The 24,675-nt window shown below is 33.1% G+C and overlaps 1 protein-coding gene across 1 annotated transcript in view; it reads right to left on the bottom strand.

Annotated features, from left to right (window-relative positions):
- LOC114936231 (lachesin) overlaps positions 1-24,675 on the bottom strand; it is a 232,193-nt gene that overhangs the window by 137,044 nt on the left and 70,474 nt on the right. The window contains exon 2 of the mRNA XM_029309361.2: positions 13,453-13,562. Within this exon, the coding sequence (XP_029165194.2) occupies positions 13,453-13,562 (110 nt within the window). The remainder of the gene's footprint in view (positions 1-13,452; positions 13,563-24,675) is intronic.

Genomic DNA, 24,675 nt, shown 5'->3' with positions numbered 1-24,675 from the left:
ATCCTATACAGTGTTGTGCTTAGATGGTTTTAAAATTAGCTGGATAAAGATGAGATAAAAATATATAAATATTCATCTTATTGTTAGGTAAGATGAAGATGATTTTGTTTTAAATATATCTAGATAAAAGATGAAATTATGCGTTCGAGAAGCGATGAGAAGATGATAATATATATGTATATACTCATCCTATACAGTGTTGTGCTTAGATGGTTTTAAAATTAGCTGGATAAAGATGAGATAAAAATATATAAATATTCATCTTATTGTTAGGTAAGATGAAGATGATTTTGTTTTAAATATATCTAGATAAAAGATGAAATTATGCGTTCGAGAAGCGATGAGAAGATGATAATATATATGTATATACTCATCCTATACAGTGTTGTGCTTAGATGGTTTTAAAATTAGCTGGATAAAGATGAGATAAAAATATATAAATTCATCTTATTGTTAGGTTAAGATGAAGATAATTTTGTATTAAATATATCTAGATAAAAGATGAAATTATGCGTTCGAGAAGCGATGAGAAGATGATAATATATATGTATATACTCATCCTATACAGTGTTGTGCTTAGATGGTTTTAAAATTAGCTGGATAAAGATAAGATAAAAATATATAAATTTATCTTATTGTTAGGTAAGATGAAGATAATTTTGTATTAAATATATCTAGATAAAAGATGAAATTATGCGTTCGAGAAGCGATGAGAAGATGATAATATATATGTATATACTCATCCTATACAGCGTTGTGCTTAGATGGTTTTAAAATTAGCTGGATAAAGATGAGATAAAAATATATAAATTCATCTTATTGTTAGGTAAGATGAAGATGATTTTGTTTTAAATATATCTAGATAAAAGATGAAATTATGCGTTCGAGAAGCGATGAGAAGATGATAATATATATGTATATACTCATCCTATACAGTGTTGTGCTTAGATGATTTTAAAATTAGCTGGATAAAGATGAGATAAAAATATATAAATTCATCTTATTGTTAGGTAAGATGAAGATGATTTTGTTTTAAATATATCTAGATAAAAGATGAAATTATGCGTTCGAGAAGCGATGAGAAGATGATAATATATATGTATATACTCATCCTATACAGTGTTGTGCTTAGATGGTTTTAAAATTAGCTGGATAAAGATGAGATAAAAATATATAAATTCATCTTATTGTTAGGTAAGATGAAGATGATTTTGTTTTAAATATATCTAGATAAAAGATGAAATTATGCGTTCGAGAAACGATGAGAAGATGATAATATATATGTATATACTCATCCTATACAGTGTTGTGCTTAGATGGTTTTAAAATTAGCTGGATAAAGATGAGATAAAAATATATAACTTCATCTTATTGTTAGGTAAGATGAAGATAATTTTGTTTTAAATATATCTAGATAAAAGATGAAATTATACATGGCGATTCTATTGTATATACTCATCCTATACAGTGTTGTGCTTAGATGGTTTTAAAATTAGCTGGATAAAGATGAGATAAAAATATATAAATTCATCTTATTGTTAGGTAAGATGAAGATAATTTTGTTTTAAATATATCTAGATAAAAGATGAAATTATACATGGCGATTCGTCTAGATAATTTTCTAGATAATAATTTTCAAGACTGTTTATGTGAACACACAGTTATAAAAAATGTTAATTATAAAAGGGATATAAAAATATATGTATTCATATTTTTATTATTTTTATATAAGATGACGCCAAAGTTTCATCTAGATGATCATTTAAATAATTTTATTTTAGATAACAGCAAACACTGATCCTACACTTGTGTATATATATATATATATATATGTGTGTGTGTGTGCGTTAAATGATTCAATTAATATCGCATCCCACTATCATATCGTAATCATTTTCTGGCAGAGCTTTGCTCTGTACGTCTCGTTAGTCTCTCTCTCTCCCATCTATTCCCCGCCATTATTTTCAGGAAGGACGTAAGCTCCGTTACATTTCACGGGAATGTCGAACCTCATAAAATTCGTAGCGCATCTGGTCTGCGAAATTCGTCGTGATATATTCGCCGCTGGACGGCATTTAAATCACTATACGAGAGTGTAGATTTTATTACTGTCCACCGTGTAAAGCTTATCGTTGGCTGGCAATGAGTGTTATTGTTACGACGATGACATGGTTACGTCGACACTTTTACAGCTGCGTGCGCGCAATTTTGGCAGCCGCGTGCTTTTCTAAGCGCGAAATAAAACCGTCGTAAAAGCGATGTGTACATCCGCTTCAAATTACTAACTCGCGTGAAAAAAAGAGATGTGTGTAGATGCTATTTTTTTTTTACTTTATTACTCGAAATCAAAACTCGACAAATTTTTACAATCTTCTTTTATCGTTTCGATAAATGATATCATACTTTTAACAATATTTTTTAAAATACGATACTGAGTTCGGTGATAAACATATTTCGAATGTTAAAAATAATTGAAATAGTTTTGTGCCTTAAATATAAATGCATTTCAAAATTCAGTTTCAGTTCAATGAGGACAATAGATAAAATGCATAAAAAATATTTGTAACGCAATAATTAAAATTATTAATTGAAATAGTAATGTAAAAAAATCAGAGAGAAATTCTTATTCGAAAAATATTTGAAGTTTTCGAATTTGCATTGAATCAAATATTTCAAATATTAAAAATATTAAAATAACATGAAAGAAGAGAAAGAGAAGAGAGAGATTTAATAAAATATAAAAACATGAGATGAATCTATGAAACGTAAACTATAACAGAGAAATAAATAGAGTGTATTATTAATATAATTTGTGAAAATGTAATATTTAAATAATTTACTGTTCACATAAAATTAAAAGAAATGGACAATTGTTTTAATTGATTATTAGAAATCACATGATAGAAATTTAATACATATTTAAAAGATTTATTTCTAATTCATAAAATCAACCAAATATTTTTAAATAGAATTTTATTTAGTATATAAATGTGTGACTTATTATTTCACATTAATTAATTATCTATAATCAGGTAAGAGAATAGTTTACGTTTTTCTATTTTAAATACGCGCAATGTTTTACCTATTTTTGTCTTCATATTTTATTAAATCTCTCTTCCTTTTTCTCTTCTTTCACGTGTAGTTTAATTTAAATATTTTTAATATGTATTTTAAATATCCACCATGATTAAATCTAATGTTTCATTAAATATATTAATTTATTTAAATAAAAATTGAATCAAATTACAATTTTAAAAAGCGGATTTATGTCTTATTATTTATATCATTTACATTTATTATTAATTTTTACATTATGTCACTTATATCATATTATTGCGTTAGCGAATAGCTAACAGTTTTCCATACACAAGAATATACCATTGCAAGTACGCTCGGCAAGTTCCTTCTGACGTGATTGACAAACAGTTGTAGGAACCGTAGAGAACACAGATTTTAGGATATAAGCTCGAAGAATATAATATTGCGGTCGATGATGGAGGCGTGGCGTAAGCTTGAAGAATTTTTCGAAATATCTCAACGTCGTTTTTCGGCTCTCAGCGGATAGAAAATATTCTATCGAACGGAGCGGATCGAGAGGAGAGGACGATGAGGATCGGATGATCGGGGCAATTCGAAACGGTAGCGAGAGAGTCGAAACGTGGGGATAAAAGGTCAGGAGATTAACGCATCGATTAGTTCGAGCACCACGAAACACTCTTCGGCACTTTGGCACCGTTACCATACGCGTGTGTGTCTCTGTACGTGTACGCCTGTGTATTTTCACGTCCATCAGTCCGAACTGTTCCTTTCATTATGCCCAACTAGCCCCAAAAGAGCCCGGATGAAGCCTCGTTACGTCGAACGGGTAATCGCACCCCATATAGACTTATACATATGTATATATATATAACATATATATATATATATATATATATATGTATATTCTTGAAGAAATCTTTTTCAGAGATAACACTAATTCCCCACCGTACGTCTTTGGTATGTGTCGATTTCGCATTATTAATAGCCCCGTAGGAGATGAATTAGAAAGGAGCACTCTGGCAACGTAAATATCTCATTAGTTTCCGCTTTTACATGAACGGAAGGATTAATTTAAAAAAGACGAGGCCAGTAGTGGAAGATTTATGCTGTTGGAAAGGAATCCCGTTGGGGAATAAAGCTATAAAGATAAGAATGTATATACATATACATTTAGATATGACTTTTCGCATAAGGCTATTTTTCGCGTGAACAAATTGTATTAGGTATTGGAAAAAATTGGAAGAAATGCGACATTTTTTTGCATTTCTCGCTTCTGAAAGATTTAACGAGAGTAATTACATCACTTCAAACAGACTGAAATAATTTCTCACGCTGATTTCTAGTAGACGAGAAAAAATAATTGGGATTAAATTAGCCCGTATGTTAACAAATTGAATGATCGATGTAACGATAAAAAATGCAGTCTCTTGCCTTTTTATGCACATATATTTCATTCTACGAAAATAGTATCACTATATATTTTAGAAATTTCTGTATCTATAATTTAAGCTTATGTATTTTCAATCTTATCAACATTATATAGAAGAGAAATTTAAATTCAACTTATTTTTTTTCCTTTCTAACATAATATAATTTATTACAATTATTAAACTATGATAAAAATTAATCAAAATCATTTAGTTTCTATAAGCCCTTGACTAATTATTATTTCTTTTAGATTATTTAATAATTTAATTTCAATAATTAATTGATTTCATAAAATAAATTATATTATTCTTTTATCAATTCCATGTACACTTATATGTATATATCAATGATGACGAGATGTAACCCGTGAATCAACATTTCAAGATTCACTCATCTTGTTCATTTAGGACTTCGTTTATACCACTATGCGCTTTTAAATTCTTATAGATACCGGATGACATTAATTCAATGAAGCTTTATATATATCTTTCTATTCCATTAATCTACATTACTCGGACAATCGAATTATTTAATACTGAATGGTGTTGTGAAGAATTATTTAAGTGAATCATTTTTTTTTCAATTATTATCAATCCCACATGCCTGCTTAAGTCTTGGGAACAACTCTAGAATTGCAATGTTTTGAAGAGTCATCCTTAGTAATTCACGTTGTGTTTGAACACGAGTATTATCGTGTTAGGAGACCCCATTCTCTCAATAGCGGGCATTATATAGGGATGATATCACTCGGATGATTATCCTATCTATGTATAGGAGCAGTCATATATATATATATATATATATATATATATATATATATATATATAGCGCCCTCGACAATCAACAATTGAAACCTATCGCAATATAACCAATTGGGTCTCCATTATACTAATTTCTAATCGATTACGTCGATTAAACATACATTTATGAAGCGTAACTTAATACGAGCATTTTCAAGTCTTTAAGAATTTTCAGATTATCTATTGCAAAGGTGTATCGTAGAATTCGTGAATGCGTTATATACATGTGTGAAAATAAATGTGTAGAATATACCGCGTTTATGTACAAAAAGAAAGAAAAATATAAATGCACACTTCAAATAATGGTCGAGCATAATAAACAGCATTACATGAACAAAATGAAAAATGCAGACGGCATATATATATATACGACGAATATACAGAAGTTAAGTATCTGTACCATGTCGGAAGCCAGCAATTTACGTGTTAAAACGAAAATAAAGGGTGAAAGAAACGCTAGAGAAGCGGAGGTTTCGCGTCTCGCAGATGCAAATACTTAATTTTTCTCTTTACGCCAGCTATGACTACATTTCCTTTACGTTTTTGATCTGGGTTGAATTGCATTTCACTGTTTCCGCGGTAATAGCGACTTTTTATCCGCCATTTAGACATCTCTCTTTTCTAAATGTAAATATGTGAGTGCAGCAGATCGCATTCGCGAGAAAATTCACGAATCATTGTGTCACTTTATGAACATATAAATAACGAAAAATAGCCTTCCGATGTCATTCAATTTATTAATTTTTTGATAATTTAATTTTTAAAGGACACATTTTTTGATCGATCATTCAAACAAAAACATTAATCTTTAGATTTGTTGCTTTTTTATTTTCTTTATATATCGCATAGGTCTCTTAATTCTCATTCCGTTTTATCGATATTTGTGGCATATACTTGAATCAGAAACAACAATAAATTGTCAATATTTCAATAATATTTTCAGTCGTCAATAATTTCAATCTGAGACTACTGGCCGTTCTGTTTTAGGACGTGTCAATCATATTTGGATTTGATGAATTTTATGGAGGAAGAGAGACTGACGCGTTGCCAAATAAAATTTTATTGTATAAATTCGATTTTTACGAATCTCCCTTTCTCTCATTGCCGCAGCAAACTATGCAAACGAACGCGATTTATCCTCCCTTTCTAAAAATGCATTTAGGAAGGATCATTCCTCGTGGAATCGGCGAAATTACCGGGGGCGAATGAATAAGGGCGCTAATTTCTCGCGACCGATTTCGCGGGTGAGATAAATGAAAAAAAGATTTTCGTTCGCGAAAGTAGTTTCCTTCGAGCGGTCGCTCATCGAAACTACATAAGCTCTACTTACCCCCGCGGCAATAGTGTTGGCTTTGGTTTGAGGTTTGGTCGCGCCAAGCCGCGTGTTTGCGGTTTTGCTGTCGGCGCTCCGAAGTAGACTCTCGGCGCACACTGTGTATATCCAGCACGTATATCCACAAACACCCGGCCGGTGTGTGTCCTGACGACAGCAGTCGAGTGCCGGGCAAGAGAGCGAACGGACGAGCGATCGATATAACGATAGATGTTCTGCGAGCAGACAGCCTGAGCTTATCGACGAATCGCGTGCCGCATAGCCGCTCCGTGATTTGTGGGGATAAAAACTCGCGCGCGAGAGATCGCCCGGTGTCAGATTTTTCGACGACGAAAGAGAGAGAGAGAGAGAGAGAAAGCACCTCGCGCCGAGCGATAGCTAAGCGGGAAAAAAATCGATGATTATTTTGTAAAAAAAAAAAAAAAAGAGAGAAAAAAAGGAAAAAAGCCTTCCCGTATGGGACATCCCGGGCTTTTAAAGGCAGGGAAAGCTCGCAATTCTTTCGACTCTATTTCGCTAGTATTTCTATATCCGAATGAAACAATGATAAAAGGAACAAAGATAAAAAAATATACATGCAACATGGAGACGATAAAAAAAGTAGGAAATGAAAAAATACGGCGACGCAAAATAATTGACGGATAAACTTGGTCTAAATATTGATTTAGACGCGAATAAAAGAAAAAAAAATGAATTGCTTCAGGACTGCAGAAGGACTTGAAATCTTCAGATAACACCATTAAAGTTGCAGATGTGCGATATATCGACGTTTCTCCGGCACTCCTTAATTCCATTATCCTCGTTATCCCCAAAAGCGCGGTCAAGCATAACACAGTCTAACATCTTAATAATACAACCGGGTACGAGAACCATCTTCCAGTTCATTACCCATTCGAGTCTAAGAGTGGGAGCGAATCGAGGATAACGAACCTCTTGGAGCTCGTCGATGGTGGCGGGTTGCACGCCGAGGATCAATTGAAGAATCGTTCGGGCTAATTAATTGGAGAATAATCTGAGAAGAGCTTAATATAGACGTGTACTCGTCTACGGTACAGCGATGACTCTCGTCGAGAAACGAGGGAGATAGACAAAAGGACAGGAAGGATTCTCCCTGCGCGAATGCCCTGTAAAGTGGAGACAAATCAACAACATTAAAAACGTACTCCGATAAAATAAAAACTAGCTCGTCTCTCCCGCTTCAAGCTTTGTTGGAAATAATGCGAGTAGTACTTCTGGCAAAATATATATATATATATAGATTTGAAACAACGAGGAAATCAATCCGAAAAAAGCTTAATCCATCTTTATGTTCCATATTTCGAAAGCATCGATCTTATCGATCTTTTATTTTACGTGGTTTACTGCGTAAAATGTAATGCTGATTGCAACACAGAGAGAGATCTGTCTAAAATTTTTTTATATATAAAAAAAAATATATATATATATATATATATATATATATATAAATATTATATCTTTTATAGACAATATTATATACAATGCATGTTTTATTTATTTTTAATATTATTCAATATATTATAGAGTATATATTGTATATCATATATCATATATTTTATATATTAAATATTATATATTATTATATATATATATTAAAATATAATATTAAAATTTTTATATACAATATGATACACAATACATTTTTTATTTATTTTTAATATTATTTAATATATTATATTATATGCTATATCCATATATCATATATTTTATATATTATTGTCTATATTACATGTTGTATATTATATATTAAAATTTTTCGTATACAATCAAATTTCCGAGGCTACGCGCGGAGGAGGGAAAAAGTTGCGTAGCCCCTCGTGTATCCCGGGTAGGAATCGAAATGCATTTTCTTATCGGACATCTCTTCCTCGTTCGATTTCCGCAGAAATATACCGATCGCCTGGGCCAATATCCTTACCGGGACTCAGAGAGGCCGCGCGATCTGCATCGCGAAATAGTATCGGTAAATGGGGAAATTCCACGTTAAGATACGAGCCGAGCCGTACATCGGGCAAGCGACCAAAGAACAATAACGCCGAGGGGAATTTTTACTTCCGGCCGGATGCGCGTTACCATCGGCTCCCGCAGTTGCGGTGGATTTACATTTTCGTTGGCTGCGCATCGAATCACATGCGTCTCCTTTCTTTCGTTCTTTCATTTTTTTTTCCTCTCCGCTCGTGAATTTAGCTGCATTGAAGCGGAAAAATTGTTGGTCGCGGGTACATACATGTATACGTGTCTAGCCGACAAAATTCCAAATAAACCTGGAAGTTCGATGAGATATAATACATACGTGCAAAAAAAAGATACTCTTTCTCTGTGCAATCGTTATATTAAGATATGTTGCGAATCTGCGCGTGTTTCATTCATACAAGACAGCTTTTGCAAAAGAGCGAAGGATAAATCAAGATTAATTAATACACTCTCGCTCAAAATAGAGGCAATCGATATAACGATCCGATCGTGGAACATGAATGACTCAAATAAATTGCCGAGCGAAAGTTTATTCAGATTTATTATAACCAGAAATTAACGATCTCGTACTAAATCAACGTTATTATTCATTCGCGATAGCTGCGTGAAATATGTCAAGGCTTAAGTTTAAACGAAATATAATTTGGGTAAACTGTTGACTTAGTCCACACAATTTCTCATATATGTGTCTGTAATTTATTTCAATATATAGAGAGATTAATTATCGCGGATATTAAAATTATATAGATGCCTGCGAATGTTAGTCATATAAATTTAGAGAATCACACACAAGAGCGTGCATTAAGAAATTTTTAAAGAAAACGAAATTAAACATTCAGAGGACTCGCAATAAAAAAATATACTGAACTGAAAAAAAATTATTGAATTCAAATAAGTTTTTTTATTAATAATTTTGATTCGACGTGAAACAATATTTATTTGATATAAAAAAATCCTTTTTTCGAAACAGATGAATATTTATTTGTTTCAAATAAATGATAGATTAGGCAGTACTGAATTAAATATTTATTAATTTAATAATTTTTTTCGGTGTAAGAGAGATATCAAACAGTCTCTATAAATGCTAATTTAAACGCGACGGTATTAATAATGGCAAGGATTGAATTAAGATTACCTTTAACGTGATTGTGACCAAGTTTCTTCTGGTTGTATTGCGGTGAAAACTTTAAGAAGTCGAAGAAAATTTCTCGGCGAGATATCATACCGCGAAAAAAAACTTGGAATTTTAATATCTTGACTTATAGCGATTGTTTTTCTTGACGGAAGGGTGTACTTTGATTTTGCGCGAATAAGCAAAAAAAAAAAAAAAGCTGAGAGAATCTCGTTGCAGGTTCTCGATGGGGGATTAAATATCGCGAATTTTTTCTTCGATAATACGTAGGGGGTGGAAGGGGGTGGAAGGGGGAGGGGGCTCACTCGGCGCGCAATCTGGAAGACCAGAAAAATGTAGGAATACGTTTAAACGCGATAAAATTTTTTCGCGCGTAAATGTACCCGTTAACGACATCAAGCGCAACTTCAGAGAGATTGCGAAATAATTCGGATTCCCTGGCAATGAATGCAAAATTATATCAAACGGAGTTCAAAGCGATATAAAATATCCCCGCCTTGTTCCCTCCCCCTTCCCGATCCAGCACGCTCGGTCCAGAGATGAAAAAAAAAAAGATATCTTTGCAATTCATACGCGGCTCATTTCAATTTAGATTAAAATTAGAACTTTTATTCGTCTCTCGAAAAATTTATAAAATTAAATTCCTCTCTCTCTCTTTGTTAAATATATTATATTTCGCTGCTAACCTTCCCTTTTACATCTGTACGACGCACACACACACACACACACACACACATACACACACACACACATATATATATATATATACAGGGTGTCCGGTAACTAACGGACCAATGATTAAGGGCGGATTCTCTGGCCAATTTGGAGACGATTTTTCCTTAGCAAAAATGTTGAGAAGTCAATAATTTTCGAGTTATAAGCGATTGAAAAAAATGGGTTCTTCAGTTAATTTCAGGTAGAGTTTACTATAATAAAATTTGAATTTGAGGCTTAGTTATAAAGATACATAATGACAAATATTGGAAAGTTGTAAAAAATGATGACCTTTTTCGACATTTTCGCTGAGGAAAAATCGTTCCCAAATTGACCAAAGAATCCATTTGTAATCGTTGGTCCGTTAGTTACCGGACACCCTGTATATATACGATCGATCGCTCTCTGCGTTTTTCGTTACGCGTAAAATTAAATACACGCGTCGACGAAAGTCAAAACGAGAATAATAATAATCGTTGGTCGATAATAATCGATTGCCTGGTCGTTCGATATCCGTGCGAACCGGAACGATCGTGGAGTAATAACGCTGATCCCGGGTGAGAAGATACACGAGGGGTGGTTTAAGTGCGTGTTTAGCGGTTGCGATCCCTCGTGGCCTTTCCGTGGGACACTAAAGGGCACTAAGGGGCAGTATAAGGCTCGTATAAGGTGGAGAAGTGGCAGTGAGAGAGCAGTAAGTTGTCTGTTGCACGCGGATCGCGATATAAAATCGTTCCGCGCAGGCGCCCGACAAAGTATTGTCCGGCTCGATCTTCGGCACGCTTCGACATTTTTTTTTCAAAACACGAAGGGAGTTGATTCAACTCAAACTGGTTCGAGATCAAATGTTCCGAAAATACGCGCTTTGAATTTTTAACGCAGACAAAAGGAAGCAATAAAGTCGCGTCTCTTATTTCCAATGTATGACATGTATCTCGAGCAGTAAGTGACGTTTAAATAATTGTATGTCAGAATTACGATAAAGTAAGCAATTTTGAAATAGCAAAATATTTTTCAAATATTTTTGCACTTTATATATGCGATTTATTTCATTTCCTCTCTTAAACAGATGATCATATTATTGAAAAACAATAAATAGTTTTTTATTATCTCAGTTGTAAGTAGTATAACATTGCAGCAAATGTCACTAAAAGATTCAGTTAATAATAGCGGTTGTCAGTTATAGTGAGATTTTAAGTTACATCTGACATGTAGTATTATATATGAGGTAAATTTATAATTAATATTATATCTTAAGAAAGAAATGTGTCTGAGTTTGATATATATCTTAAAAAAGAAATGTGTCTGAATTCAATAAAGAGTTTTACTCATTCTTTGTAAATTTATCACATTTTAAGAGTACATGTTTCATTGCTGATGATATGTGTGAAAGCTTCTTTTTAATCGAAATTTTACTGCTATAATCAGATATAAGATGGAGGAGCAAAGTGTGTTTTTTCTGATCTTTAGTAAAATCTTATTATATCATATTAATCTTATATCACTGTTTAATTAACGACATTTGCGCTTATTCAGATTAAGAAAGTTAAATTTAAAAAACAAGATACTTTTATTCATGCTTCTTGAAAAAATATAAAAAATATAATATATAAATAAATATAAAAAATTCTCTTTCTTTTGATATATCTTGTTACTAAATTTTGCCGGGACGATCGAGTTCTTTGATTTAGTTATGTAAAACGAGATGACAACCGATGCGACGAGCTTGACGCTCTCAGATTCAGAAAGTACCAATTCAATGTTCCCTTGCCGGATGTGTAAAATTTCAGATTTCTGTCGAACTCTTTCGACTTTCGTTACCTGTTTCTGGTTATCGTAGCATTTCGAGTGTATGTTTCTGGTTCACTCGCGAATATACGAATAATGACTCAGTTTCCGAGTTATGTTTAAGAGCTTGACATTTCTACGTATTCTCATACAGGTATATATCTTTCTTTTGCGCGAGTTAGATTTTCTCTTTAAAACAGTTAAAAGTTGCGAGAAACGTCACTCTGATGAATAGAAGGCTCATTTTTAAAATTAAAAAAAAAGGAATGAAAAGAGATAAGAAAGACTACTTCGTATTTTTCTTGCAATTTATATACGTTTATAAGATGAGACTATCACACTCGTATTAACGAGTTTGAGTTTACTGGGGTGCGAGAAAAAAAGACGATAATTTCAAATAACTGGAACGGAATAAAGTTGCCTGGTTATTTACAAAATTTGAAATTTGTAATATTATTCGCAATTTTATGCAGCTACTTGTACGTTATATGATTTAACTATTGGTAGTAACCAATTTGTGTGCGACCTACTCGTCGCTCGCAGCAGGAAAATATATTAAATATGATGCGCGATATACGTCCACGATGCCATTAATTTATTCCGTGTACGATAACAGCTGAGTGAGATGAGTGCGCCAGATGAGAAAATTATTCAAGATCCTACGAAGATACGTATATTCCCTCTTCGCCCTCGATTTTTCTCTACCGTCCCACGCTTCGAATTTAATGAGATCCTTTATTGATGAATGACATTTATCAAAGTATATCCGACCACGTGATTTAACGATGTCACGTGCTCATAATTTTCTGCTTAGCCTTCCAGCAAAAATTGAGCTTTAGAAGATTAAGAAGACGGAAAGTGAAAGGAAATACATCGATCTTAAAAAAATTTTAATTAAAAGTCGACGAACGAAATATATTAATGTTTAATATTTATCCGAAAAGTCTGTGATATTAATACGAAGCTCGTTTTAATAAAGATAATTAAATTTTTTATCTTCGATATTAATACAGGCTGTTATACACACACAAGTAGATATTATATTATTGATTCAATAATTTTTTTTATTTTAGTTACTCAGTAAACAATCGGCGCTCTCTCCCATTAGTGTATCGCAATTTGTAAATATAATTGAATTGGTGAAAATTACGAAACAAAATATTTCGCGAATAATAAACTAAACACAACACAATAATAAAATAAAGTATTAATTTTCATATGCATACCTTAAACGATCCGAGATCTTTCACACTGCAAGCCAGTTTAACATTTCGTCCTGCCGGTACCGTAATATTTCCTATTTCATCGACGAATTCAGGATCAGGGATGGTGGTAACTGAAAAAAGAAAGAATATATGTATTTATAATTATATATATCATTATTTATTATTATAAGTTTATATATATTATATTAGAAATATATAGAATAATTATATAAAAAAATATATATGTATACAATATTTTAATATATTATATATACATATATATATATATAAAATAATATAAAAGTATGTTTGCATCGATGAATATATAAAGTATAATTTTGTGATAATGATATCTCGAAAGTATCGTATTAGCATAAAACCGCGATAAAATTTCTAGGCTAAACGTACGTATAATAATTAACTAATAACCTTGTGTGTACATTTAATTATCGCCCGTGGACTGATAAGGAAGCAAAATCACGTGTAAATTCTCGCGTTAATTACATTCTACATCCGGCATATCGCTCCGACAATATTACAACATATTATTTGCGCGCCATTGTATCTCATTGTCACACATCGCGTTTTAATTAAATTTTAATACAGTCGGATCCACGTGTGTACAGCGAGACGCACAACAGTGCTAGTAAAATCTTCCGCCAAATTCGCTTTGACGAATATGAGACAGTTTTGGGATCTGTCAGACATTGGCGCCGGAAGATGACGGGAGGGGGTGAGTTGGGGGTGAGAAACGGGACAGAGGGAGAACTCGATCGACAAAATCCGATACAAAGTTCGACAGCGAAATTTTTTGAAATCACAACGTCAGTGAGTTTGCAACGAGTATGCCGGGGGATGAGGGAGGAGAGTACGTGCATCCCCTTCCACCCCAGTAGGGGTTGGGGGAGGAAAGAAGGATCGATCGATCTAGGGGCGGTTGTATGTACGCGTGGCTGCGTGGATGCGCCTTGAGTTATAGAAGCTCACCAGTCGGTGTGACAGCTTAGTTATTGAATACAAAATGCAATTTTTCAAGTCTCTACGTTTTCCCGACCATCGTCTCGTCGTCCCGGCGGATGGAAGATAGACGGTTCTTCGCGCGCGCGCATCATCGAATCTTCGAAACGAGAAGATTTCGAGATACTTATGAAGATCGAGGTCCGCGATCCGCGTCTCATGTGCGAGTGTTTGTTGTTATGTAAATAAAATTATATATGGATCAGATAATAATCCTTAAGGTTCGCCAGTAATAATTAATCAAAATCTTTCCTCAATGGTAAAAGTCGACCAAACTGGCAATCATTTATTATTTGATACCGGTATTTTAACTAATTATTTATAATAAATGATTGCCAGTCTGGTCGACTTTTACCATTGAGGAAAGATTTTGATTAATTATTACTGGCGAACCTTAAGAATTACTATCTGATTCATATATAATTTATCCATCCATATATATCCATGATCTATATATAAGATGCAGATATATATGATACATATTTTTATTATCTATATAAAGATAAGATGACGCTAAAGTTTCATCTAGATGATCATCCATATATAAAAATCTTTTACCATTGAGGAAAGATTTTTATATATGGATGATGATCTAGATGAAACTTTGGCGTCATCTTATCTTTATATAGATAATAAAAATATGTATCATCTATATCTGCATCTTAGATGAAACAAAGTATTAGCTTTACTAAATTATCTAGAATTTTCGGATAATTTTGATTTAGAATCTCATAGCATATAATTAGTAGAATTTAAGCAGTGAGAATATAAATATGATGTTTTTTTTTAATCGGCCAACAGAGCCAAAGCACGAAAAATTAATTATTCGAAACTGTATCTCCATAAGTTCCATATATAAATTTCGGACCTATATTTTTCGCGCCTATTTCTCCATATGTAAGTTTCGAGATTAATTTATATATGGAACTTAGTGATCTCAAACCAAGAGATACAGTTCCGAATAATTAATTTTTCGTGCTTTAGCTCTGTTGGCCGATTTAAAAAAAACATATTTATATTCTTAATATTGAAAGCCGATAAAAATATTTCTTTCTGATTAAGCAGTAAGAGATACTTTATAAATAAAAATATGAATACATATATATCTTTATATCCCTTTTATAATTAACATTTTTTATCTTTTATCTTTAATCTGGATATATCTAAAACAAAATCACTTTCATCTTATCTAAGTATGAATTTACATACTTTTATCGCATCTTTATCTAGCTAATTTTAAAATCATCTAAGCACAACACTGTGTGCAAAGTGGGAATGAAGAATGTTTTCGATTAATCCGAAGGTATCGATACTTTGATTCAAATAATCGATTATATTTCGTCGATATTTTTGTCGGTCGATTAATCGAGTTTCGATTTAATTTAGGCAAAATCGAAATAATTATATCCTTATTCCCAGTATTGTTACTCATTTACCTGCATAATTAAATGAAATAATTATTTGCACTGTTGAAAAAATTTAGTGACAATTAATGTAGGACGAAAAAGAATAATTTTAGTTTTTTGTAAATAATAGTGTTGAAGATGATTCAAACAGGAACCGAAACGTACACTTGTAATTTCGTTTAAATATATAGATAATCAAATGTTTATACATATACCAAATATAGAAATTCGTTATTGTCAACAACGATTGGCTCTTAATTGCCTTTTTAATATTTGTTTTTATACAAAAGAGCCTACTTTGTTGAAATAATTATTATTTCATTACAGTTTTATATACACATTGCTGGCTTAATGATAATAATAATTTTTCAGGTAGAAAAACTGTCAAGTGAAAAAAAGACATAATCTATATAATAACCCTATTCACCAATATTTTTTACTCGATTAATCGACTCGTCGATTGTGTTACATATAAGATTGATATTCAGAATCGATTCCTTTTTCCAAAAATCGATTTTATTATAACGATTGGCTCTTAATTGCCTTTTTAATATTTGTTTTTATACAAAAGAGCCTTCGTTGAAATATTGTAATTATTATTTCATTACAGTTTTATATACACATTGCTGGCTTAATGATAATAATAATTTTTCAGGTAGAAAAACTTTCAAGTGAAAAAAAGACATAATCTATATAATAACCTTATTCACCAATATTTTTTTACTCGATTAATCGACTCGTTGATTTGTGTTACATATAAGATCGATATTCAGAATCGATTCCTTTTTCCAAAAATTGATTTTATTTTAAACATTGCCCATTCCTAGTGCGAGGCCCGCATTTTCTAGGGGCTGAGAGTGTCGGCAGGACACGATACGAGGTCGCATAATGGGGTCGGGCATGTCGCAAAAACGAATTTATACACGCGTTACATCGCTCTTTGTGTTCGCTGTACTGTCTCTCTCTCTCTCTCTCCCTTTCTACTTTCTATAGTATCAAATTAGATTGCAGCCGCGCGCATGTTTGTGGTCGTACGTCTTGTCGAAATATTTTACGAAAATATTCATTTTATCGTCGTTTTATCTCCTGCACAAATTTCTCGCAGCTGCAACGACGCAGGCGCTGCTGCTCGCTTCGAGAAAACGTTCGCCAAATCTTCGGAAAGGATTTAATTTCTATTAAAATACCCAGTTTCTCAAATGTTATATCTTAAGTGGATCTTAAGAGGAAAAGTCGATCGAAACATACTCCTTGTAGTTGTTTTTCTTTTTTCTCGCCATAATGGCGCTATTGTAAATCTTCAGATCCGATTTCAGATCCGAATATCGCGTGTCTCGTACTCGAATGAGAAAATAGAGAAAGAGATAGAGAGAAAGAAAGCTATTTTATTTAGAGAAAGAGACAGAGGAACGGAAAAATCGAGCTTATTAAATTGGATTCGCCATCTACAAAAATACTTATTCTACCTTTATTGAGACATTTAATAATATTTTTTACACAAATGTCGAGCATGGAGCAAACTCGAGAGCCCTCGTGCGTGCTGGTGACGTCACCGACAATCATACGTTATGCACGTGGGATCGTTTTTAAAGGTAAATCGAAGCGACTCCCGCTTGCCAAGTAACCGAAAGGTGTATACCACTAGAAAATTCTCTTTGGGCTGTTGCCATCGACTTTACCATCTGAAGGGGAGGTGGGAGGAGGAGACCAAAGCAGCCTGGTAGCCGTGCGGCAACATGCGTGTATGTGGTTGGGCGTTTCCGGCTGTTACAGAGAGACTGCATTTCGAACTCGTACTCCAAATTTTACCCACATCATCCGCAATTGCGTCGCGTGAAATGACCCGTCCGAGAGACGGATTCCCGAAATCAAAAATTCCTTTGTCGTGAAATTATTACTTAGGCGCGCCTTTCAAATATTTACTTATCTGAATCGATAAATAAATGATGCGTTCCGACATCATTTTCGTAAAAGCGAATTGGATTTAAGCTTAAAGTCACATTACGCGTATAATATTAATTGAGATATTGAGCACATTTTTGAATGTTTATTTATTTAAATATTTTATCATAATATAACAACAATATATTATATTATATATAATATAATTACTTGAAATTATATTATTTATTTAGATTATTTAAAACATAAATAGAGTATTTCACAGTTCTTGAAATAAAAAATTACCTCGTTTATTTTTCCGTATGAAAATAAAAGATATAAACTGTATACAAAATTTTCAGTTTTCACAAATTTAATAATAAAAATTATTAAATAAATATATAATAATTTTAAACAAAATTCAGGAATTATTATTATTAAAAGTCAACTTGCATTTCAAATATTATTGTTCGTATTATTTTAAATTTCATTTCAAATAAACAGTAAGAGAAGGATAATTAGAGAGGAGTGGCAAAACAATTAATACGTAAGAAAGATATTTGAAGAATCCTTTCGAATTGCTTCCTCGTCTTTACCTCTTTACTTTATCCGATAACGTTTCTTTTGTCCAAAGTCTTGTCAGTTGTCGAACTTAATTAGGCCGGGGGAAGTAGCTTGACGAAAGGGAGAGAGATGCTTCCGTTGCGCGATAATGGATATGGCATCGGCGAAAGATGAAGCTACGTCGCGATAATGAATCTCTGACGAGTGACGAGCAGCCGCGAGCTAACCGCGAGAAGAAAGACTGTTCCTATCGCGCCTCTGAAAGAGCAGATTCCGAGGGAAGTGGATAAGAGGAAGAGGCTGTAGGGTGGAAGATTAGCGGACGCAACTTGCGCCGTATTATTCGCGGAAACTTTTACCTGACCATATAATTGGGACGGACGAGAGGAACGCGAGAGACGCTAAAGGCGAATAACTTACAGAGTAAGCGCACAAAAGCGTGCTTATATGAGCGTTAATACATGCATACATACATGCACACGCATACGCGGACGTCGTCGGGGTGGTTTTCATGTGACGCGAGGTGATTAAAGAGCGGGAGATCTCTTCATTACGGGTCGAGTGCCCGCGCGAATTTTAATTAATATCTATGGCGAATCCTCTCTTTCCCTTTCTCTCTTTCTTTCTCTTTGGTCACGTGTCGCGCGTCATGTGACGGAAGCCACGCACTGATCCTAACGTAAGATATGAGATGTGATAATCGCTTTGATTCATTAATTAGAAGTATGTATAATGTAAGAATCTCTTTGACGTTTTTTCATCTCTTCTCATCATCGATATGAGGAAAATTTGAAATATTTTTTATGAACGAGAAAAGTGTAGGAAAATTATTTTACAATAAAATTCATAGGAACGATCTCGATCTATATTTTATTACAAATTGTATTATATAATTTATATATAATAAATATGTACAAAACGTACGGGAAAAAATTTATCTTATATAGGAAAGAGTATCTTATAGTAAGAATTATGTTCACAAGTGAGATATAATATTTATATGATATAATATTACGCGATTAGTAGTGTGTATAATTTAAAAATCTCTTTGATGTTTTTTTATCTCTTCTTATCATTGGTAAGTAAAAGTAAAGTACTTTTTGCAAACGATAAAATCCGTTCTATATTATAAATTTTATATTATAAATTATATTATATAATTATACTATATAATTTATATATTAATAAATATATATACGAAAAATACAATAAAGATTAAAGATAAAAAATTCTGCTCGAGTAAAATTATTTATATAATATAATATATTAACGATTGTTGTATGTATTACGTAAGAATTTCTTTGGCGTTTTTATCTCTTCTTTCCATCGATTTCAGTAAGATTTGTAAAATACATTTTGCAAATGGAAAAGTGGTAGAAAATTATTGAAAAACAAAATTCATAAAATCTAGTTCTACTTATATTATTAATTTTTCAATATAATTTATATAATTAATTATTTATACAAAAAATATAACAAAAATGATCCAATCGTACAATTTGAATTGTATTAAAGTGAGATATAATATTTACGTAATATAATATTAACGCAATAATATACATTTGAATGAATTTCTGCATCAAAAACCGATTCAACTTTTTAGTAGAGCGAAAAAAGTAAAAAGGATCAGCCACTTCATTAAGTTCAAATTTTAATTAAGCGATATACTTCATTCTACGCTCATTTTATCGTCCTCATTGAAAAAATCAGTTGCTCAAAAGGATGTCTAATCGAGTATCTGGTTCAAAATATTGCAAAGATAAACAATATTCGATCTTTCTCTTTTCCTATCTCGAATTATTGAAATCGAGATTAATAAATCAAAAGGTAATAAATCGAAATTATAGCAAACAGAATCAACCAATTTTTCTCAAGAGATATATAATCCAATAAAAGTAGGAAAAGAGAAGAGGAGAGATCTTGAGGTTTTTGTATTCGCGCGACATGACGAGAAATTGCTGACTGGCCGAAACCTTATCTCATCATCAGACATTGATTTGTTATTTCTGAAAGGAATAATGGAATCCCGGCAAAATTATAACTCTTATCTTATAACACGGGCTAAAAGTCTTTTAGAGTAACGGAAGGAAGGAATTAAAGGAGTTTAAATAAGAAAGAGTAACTCGCGCGCGACTAAACTTTTACAGGGTTGAGTGAAGCAATTTGAAGCGTTTCCGTTTACAAATGAAGATTCTCTTAATATTTAAACTGTAAACAAAAATAAAATAAAATATATAGAGCCTTAATTATATACGTATAGTATATACTCATGGTCAGTGTTGTCCTTAGATGATTTTAAAATTAGCTAAATATATCTAGATAAAAGATAAAATTATATGGCGATTTATCTATATAGATAATTTCATCAGATAATATTATTTTTAAGACTACTTATGTGTAAACACAGTTATAAAAAAATATAAATTACAAAAGGGATATAAAAATATATTTATACTATTTAAATATAAATATAATATAAAAAAAAAGATATATATATATATATATATTATTTATAAATTTGTATCGCTTATTGCTTATTCTACTAATTAATAATTTTTATGTGCTTTGACTGTAAACCAAATTATCTAAATAATTTAGTAAAGATAAATTTTTGTCATCTAAGATGCAGATATAGAGAATTCATCTTCACACATTTTTATTATCTATATACATTTTTATAATTTATATAAACACATTTTTATTATTTATATAAAGATCAGATGACGGCAAAAAATATTTCACCCAGCTGATCATCTATATAATTTGATTTCGATACCAGCAAACACCGCTCATGATCATGGGAGGGTAATTCTGAAACGAGCGTTGATGAGAGAGAACAATCTAGATGATATCGAGGAATTCACTTAAGTACAGATAACGTGTCGAGTAAATCTCACACATTTTTATTATTTATATACATTTTTATAATTTATATAAACACATTTTTATTATTTATATAAAGATCAGATGACGGCAAAAAATATTTCACCCAGTTGATTATCTATATAATTTGATTTCGATACCAGCAAACACCGCTCATGATCATGGGAGGGTAATTCTGAAACGAGCGTTGATGAGAGAGAACAATCTAGATGATATCGAGGAAGTCACTTAAGTACAGATAACGTGTCGAGTAAATCTCAATCATTTTTATTATCTATATACATTTTTATAATTTATATAAACACATTTTTATTATTTATATAAAGATCAGATGACGGCAAAAAATATTTCATCCAGCTGATCATCTATATAATTTGATTTCGATACCAGCAAACACCGCTCATGATCATAGGAGGATACTTCCGAAGCGAGCGTTGAGGTGAGAACAATCTAGATGATATCGAGGAATTCACTTAAGTACAGATAACGTGTCGAGTAAATCTCACACATTTTTATTATCTATATACATTTTTATAATTTATATAAACACATTTTTATTATTTATATAAAGATCAGATGACGGCAAAAAATATTTCATCCAGCTGATCATCTATATAATTTGATTTCGATACCAGCAAACACCGCTCATGATCATGGGAGGATAATTCCGAAACGAGCGTTGATGAGAGAACAATCTAGATGATATCGAGGAATTCACTTAAGTACAGATAACGTGTCGAGTAAATCTCAAAGAGCCGTACTCGTCTCGAGGGTGTCTCGCGGTGACTTGTATAAGAGGAGAAAGTCTTGCCTTATACTGCCGCAACAACGCGTGCGATGCTCCCCGAGTGAAGAAGAGTGCCAGGAGCAACAGTTTATGTCAATTTTCCGCTTCACGTAGCGCCGCGCACTCTCTTCGCGAGAAAGCGAGTCGAGAAAGCGAACCTTCGCTATCGAGCATACCGTCGTGGAAATATCGCTGTTATAAACGCGAAAGGCGATACGTAATTCAATACGGGGCGAGAAATAACGGGGATGATTCCTGCGCGATCCGTATTGACTTTCGCTTACTACCCCATTTCATCTATTTCTTCGTAATTACACTTTGTAATTTCATTCGTTAATTCTGCACGATATATATGTATGTGTAAGAGTGTTACTGATTATTTCCTGCGATCGATCTTGCGAAAACCAAATTATTTTATTTGCGAGTACCACTGCTAAGCTGATGGTTTAATATCAATCTTTGATGTGAGCTGTAACAAATATTTTAGCGCCTGGAAAATATAAATCGTAAAATTTTGCGAAACATATTACAATGTTTAATACACACATACATATTGTATAAATTTATTTAGGAATTGTAATATAACTTATCACGGGTGGAAAATAAATGGAAAATGGAAGGACTCTTGATTCCAACTATAGATAAAATAGAAGCTTAATTGAAAGATAAAAAAGGAACGGCGATTATTTGATATTTACGCTAAAATCGAATTGAATTTTAAACATCGAATTTGAAGTTTCGAAGGCGTAATTGGGTGAGGAAAATTCGTTTTGTCAAAACTTATCGCGAGATATCGTATGTGACGCGCGAGATAAGTGCACCGCAAATGAAATGGCGAAGAAGTCGCGGAGGAAAAAGTCGGATCGGGAGAATCGAATTGTTTTCGGATAACTCGAATTTTCATTAAATCGAGATCACAATCGTCGTTCTACCCTCCTCCGAACGATTCCGGGAACACGACGTGCGCCGTAAGAAACCGCCGCGAAGAGTTGTACGCTCTCTTTCTCTCTCTCTTTCTCTGAACCTTCATCAGAAATGCATGGGGTTCCCGCGGCCGATTCCGCAACCAGAAAAAGGACTGTTTCCTTCTTGCGGGAGCGGACCTCTCTACGTGGGGCTGTAAAGTCCGAACGAAATCCAAGATAAGGCGACGGTCGAGCGCGCACACATGTGCAACCCACACGGGAATATTTTCTCTCTTTCTCTCTTTCTGTACTATACGCACATCGACCGTTCGTATACAATTTATACACATATCACCGTCCGTAGACATCCCCGTTGGAACGGAGTTTATCTTGATTCTACCGGAGGATTTCCTGTCGATGTGCGTTTCCCTTTTTTTTTCTCCTCTTCTCTCTCTCTCTCTCTCTCTCTCTCTCTCTGCATTCTCCCGGCTTCCTTTTTCGGCTCGACTCGAGAGAAAAACCACGCCCGTGGAATGCACTCTCGGCGTGCGAATTGCGCACGTGCGAGACGAAGATTTTCACGGGTAAGATTTTTCAATGCTAATGTCACCTTAACGCCAGCCAGCGACGACTCTGTCAATAATCCTCCCTCGCGAGTGCCTTTCTTCCCGCTTAGATAATATAGTTTTCTTTATTAGAGAAATGTGTTTCTCTCTCCCAGGATTGTACTTGGATGATTTTTAAATTAGCTAGACAAAGATGAGATCAAAATATGTAAATTTATCTTAGATCAAGTAAAATTATATATGGCGATTCATCCAGATAATTTCCAGATCACATTTTTAAGACTGCTTATGTAAAGTTATAAAAAAATATAAATTCTAAAAGAAATAGAATAATATATTTACATGTTTATTTATAAGTTTTTATCGCTTACTGCTTAAATTTTATTACTTCAATATTTTTATGTGCTAAAAGAACACTTTTTTCATCTACGATATATCATTTTATTTAGATCACTCTTCGTGTAGAAAAAAGTTACGGCGAATCAAAATTCTTCAAATCTGTCCAAAAATAGTTCCATAAAATATAGATAAAATATCATCTAAATCTCAGTTTTAATTATGAAAGAAAATCACAGAGAAATACGGCGAATTAAAATTTTTCAAATCTGTCTAAAAGTAGCTTCATAAAATATAGGCAAAATATAGGCGAAATCTCAGTTTTAATTATGAAAGAAAATCACCGTTCGATCAAAACAGAGACTCGGGACTTGGTAGACTTTCACGGAATAAGCGAGGATGCCTCTGACAAATGACAATAGTCTGTCTATCCCGGGACCAATGAGTCGTCCTTATCAGCCGCCTTACGGGCAACGCAGGCACTCTCGATTTTTCCTTTGGAAAAGCGAAAAAAGCCGCCGCCGGCGCACCTATCTATCGATATCACTTCTTTTGCCATGGTGGTAGACTGATGATGGAAAAACAAGAGCGAAGGGCGAGATAAACCTTTCTTTCGCGCCGACATCATCAGCCGCGAAGATTAAGTGGCCTTAATAGAGAAATATCCTAGATTAGTGGCGCTAGACGATATGACCGCGCGATCACAATTATCGGGTCGCGAGAAAAAAAACTTCGTAACTGACGTTACCTCTTATTAATGCGGATTATCTTCCGTTCCTACGATTGCATTGATCAACGTAAAAATGTGAGGAAAGGACAAATGTGACCCGTTTTTTATCGCGCCGTGTGTTTTTTTTTCTATCGTGCCACAAATGCTGCCCCATGTCTGTTGTGTTTTT

Source organism: Nylanderia fulva, unplaced genomic scaffold (assembly GCF_048542155.1).
Source record: "Nylanderia fulva isolate GAGA-0341 unplaced genomic scaffold, ASM4854215v1 Scaffold4, whole genome shotgun sequence".
NCBI classification, from domain to species: Eukaryota; Metazoa; Arthropoda; class Insecta; order Hymenoptera; family Formicidae; genus Nylanderia; species Nylanderia fulva.
The sequence above is the reverse complement of the archived record's forward strand: the minus strand, read 5'-3'. Positions and strand labels throughout refer to the sequence as shown.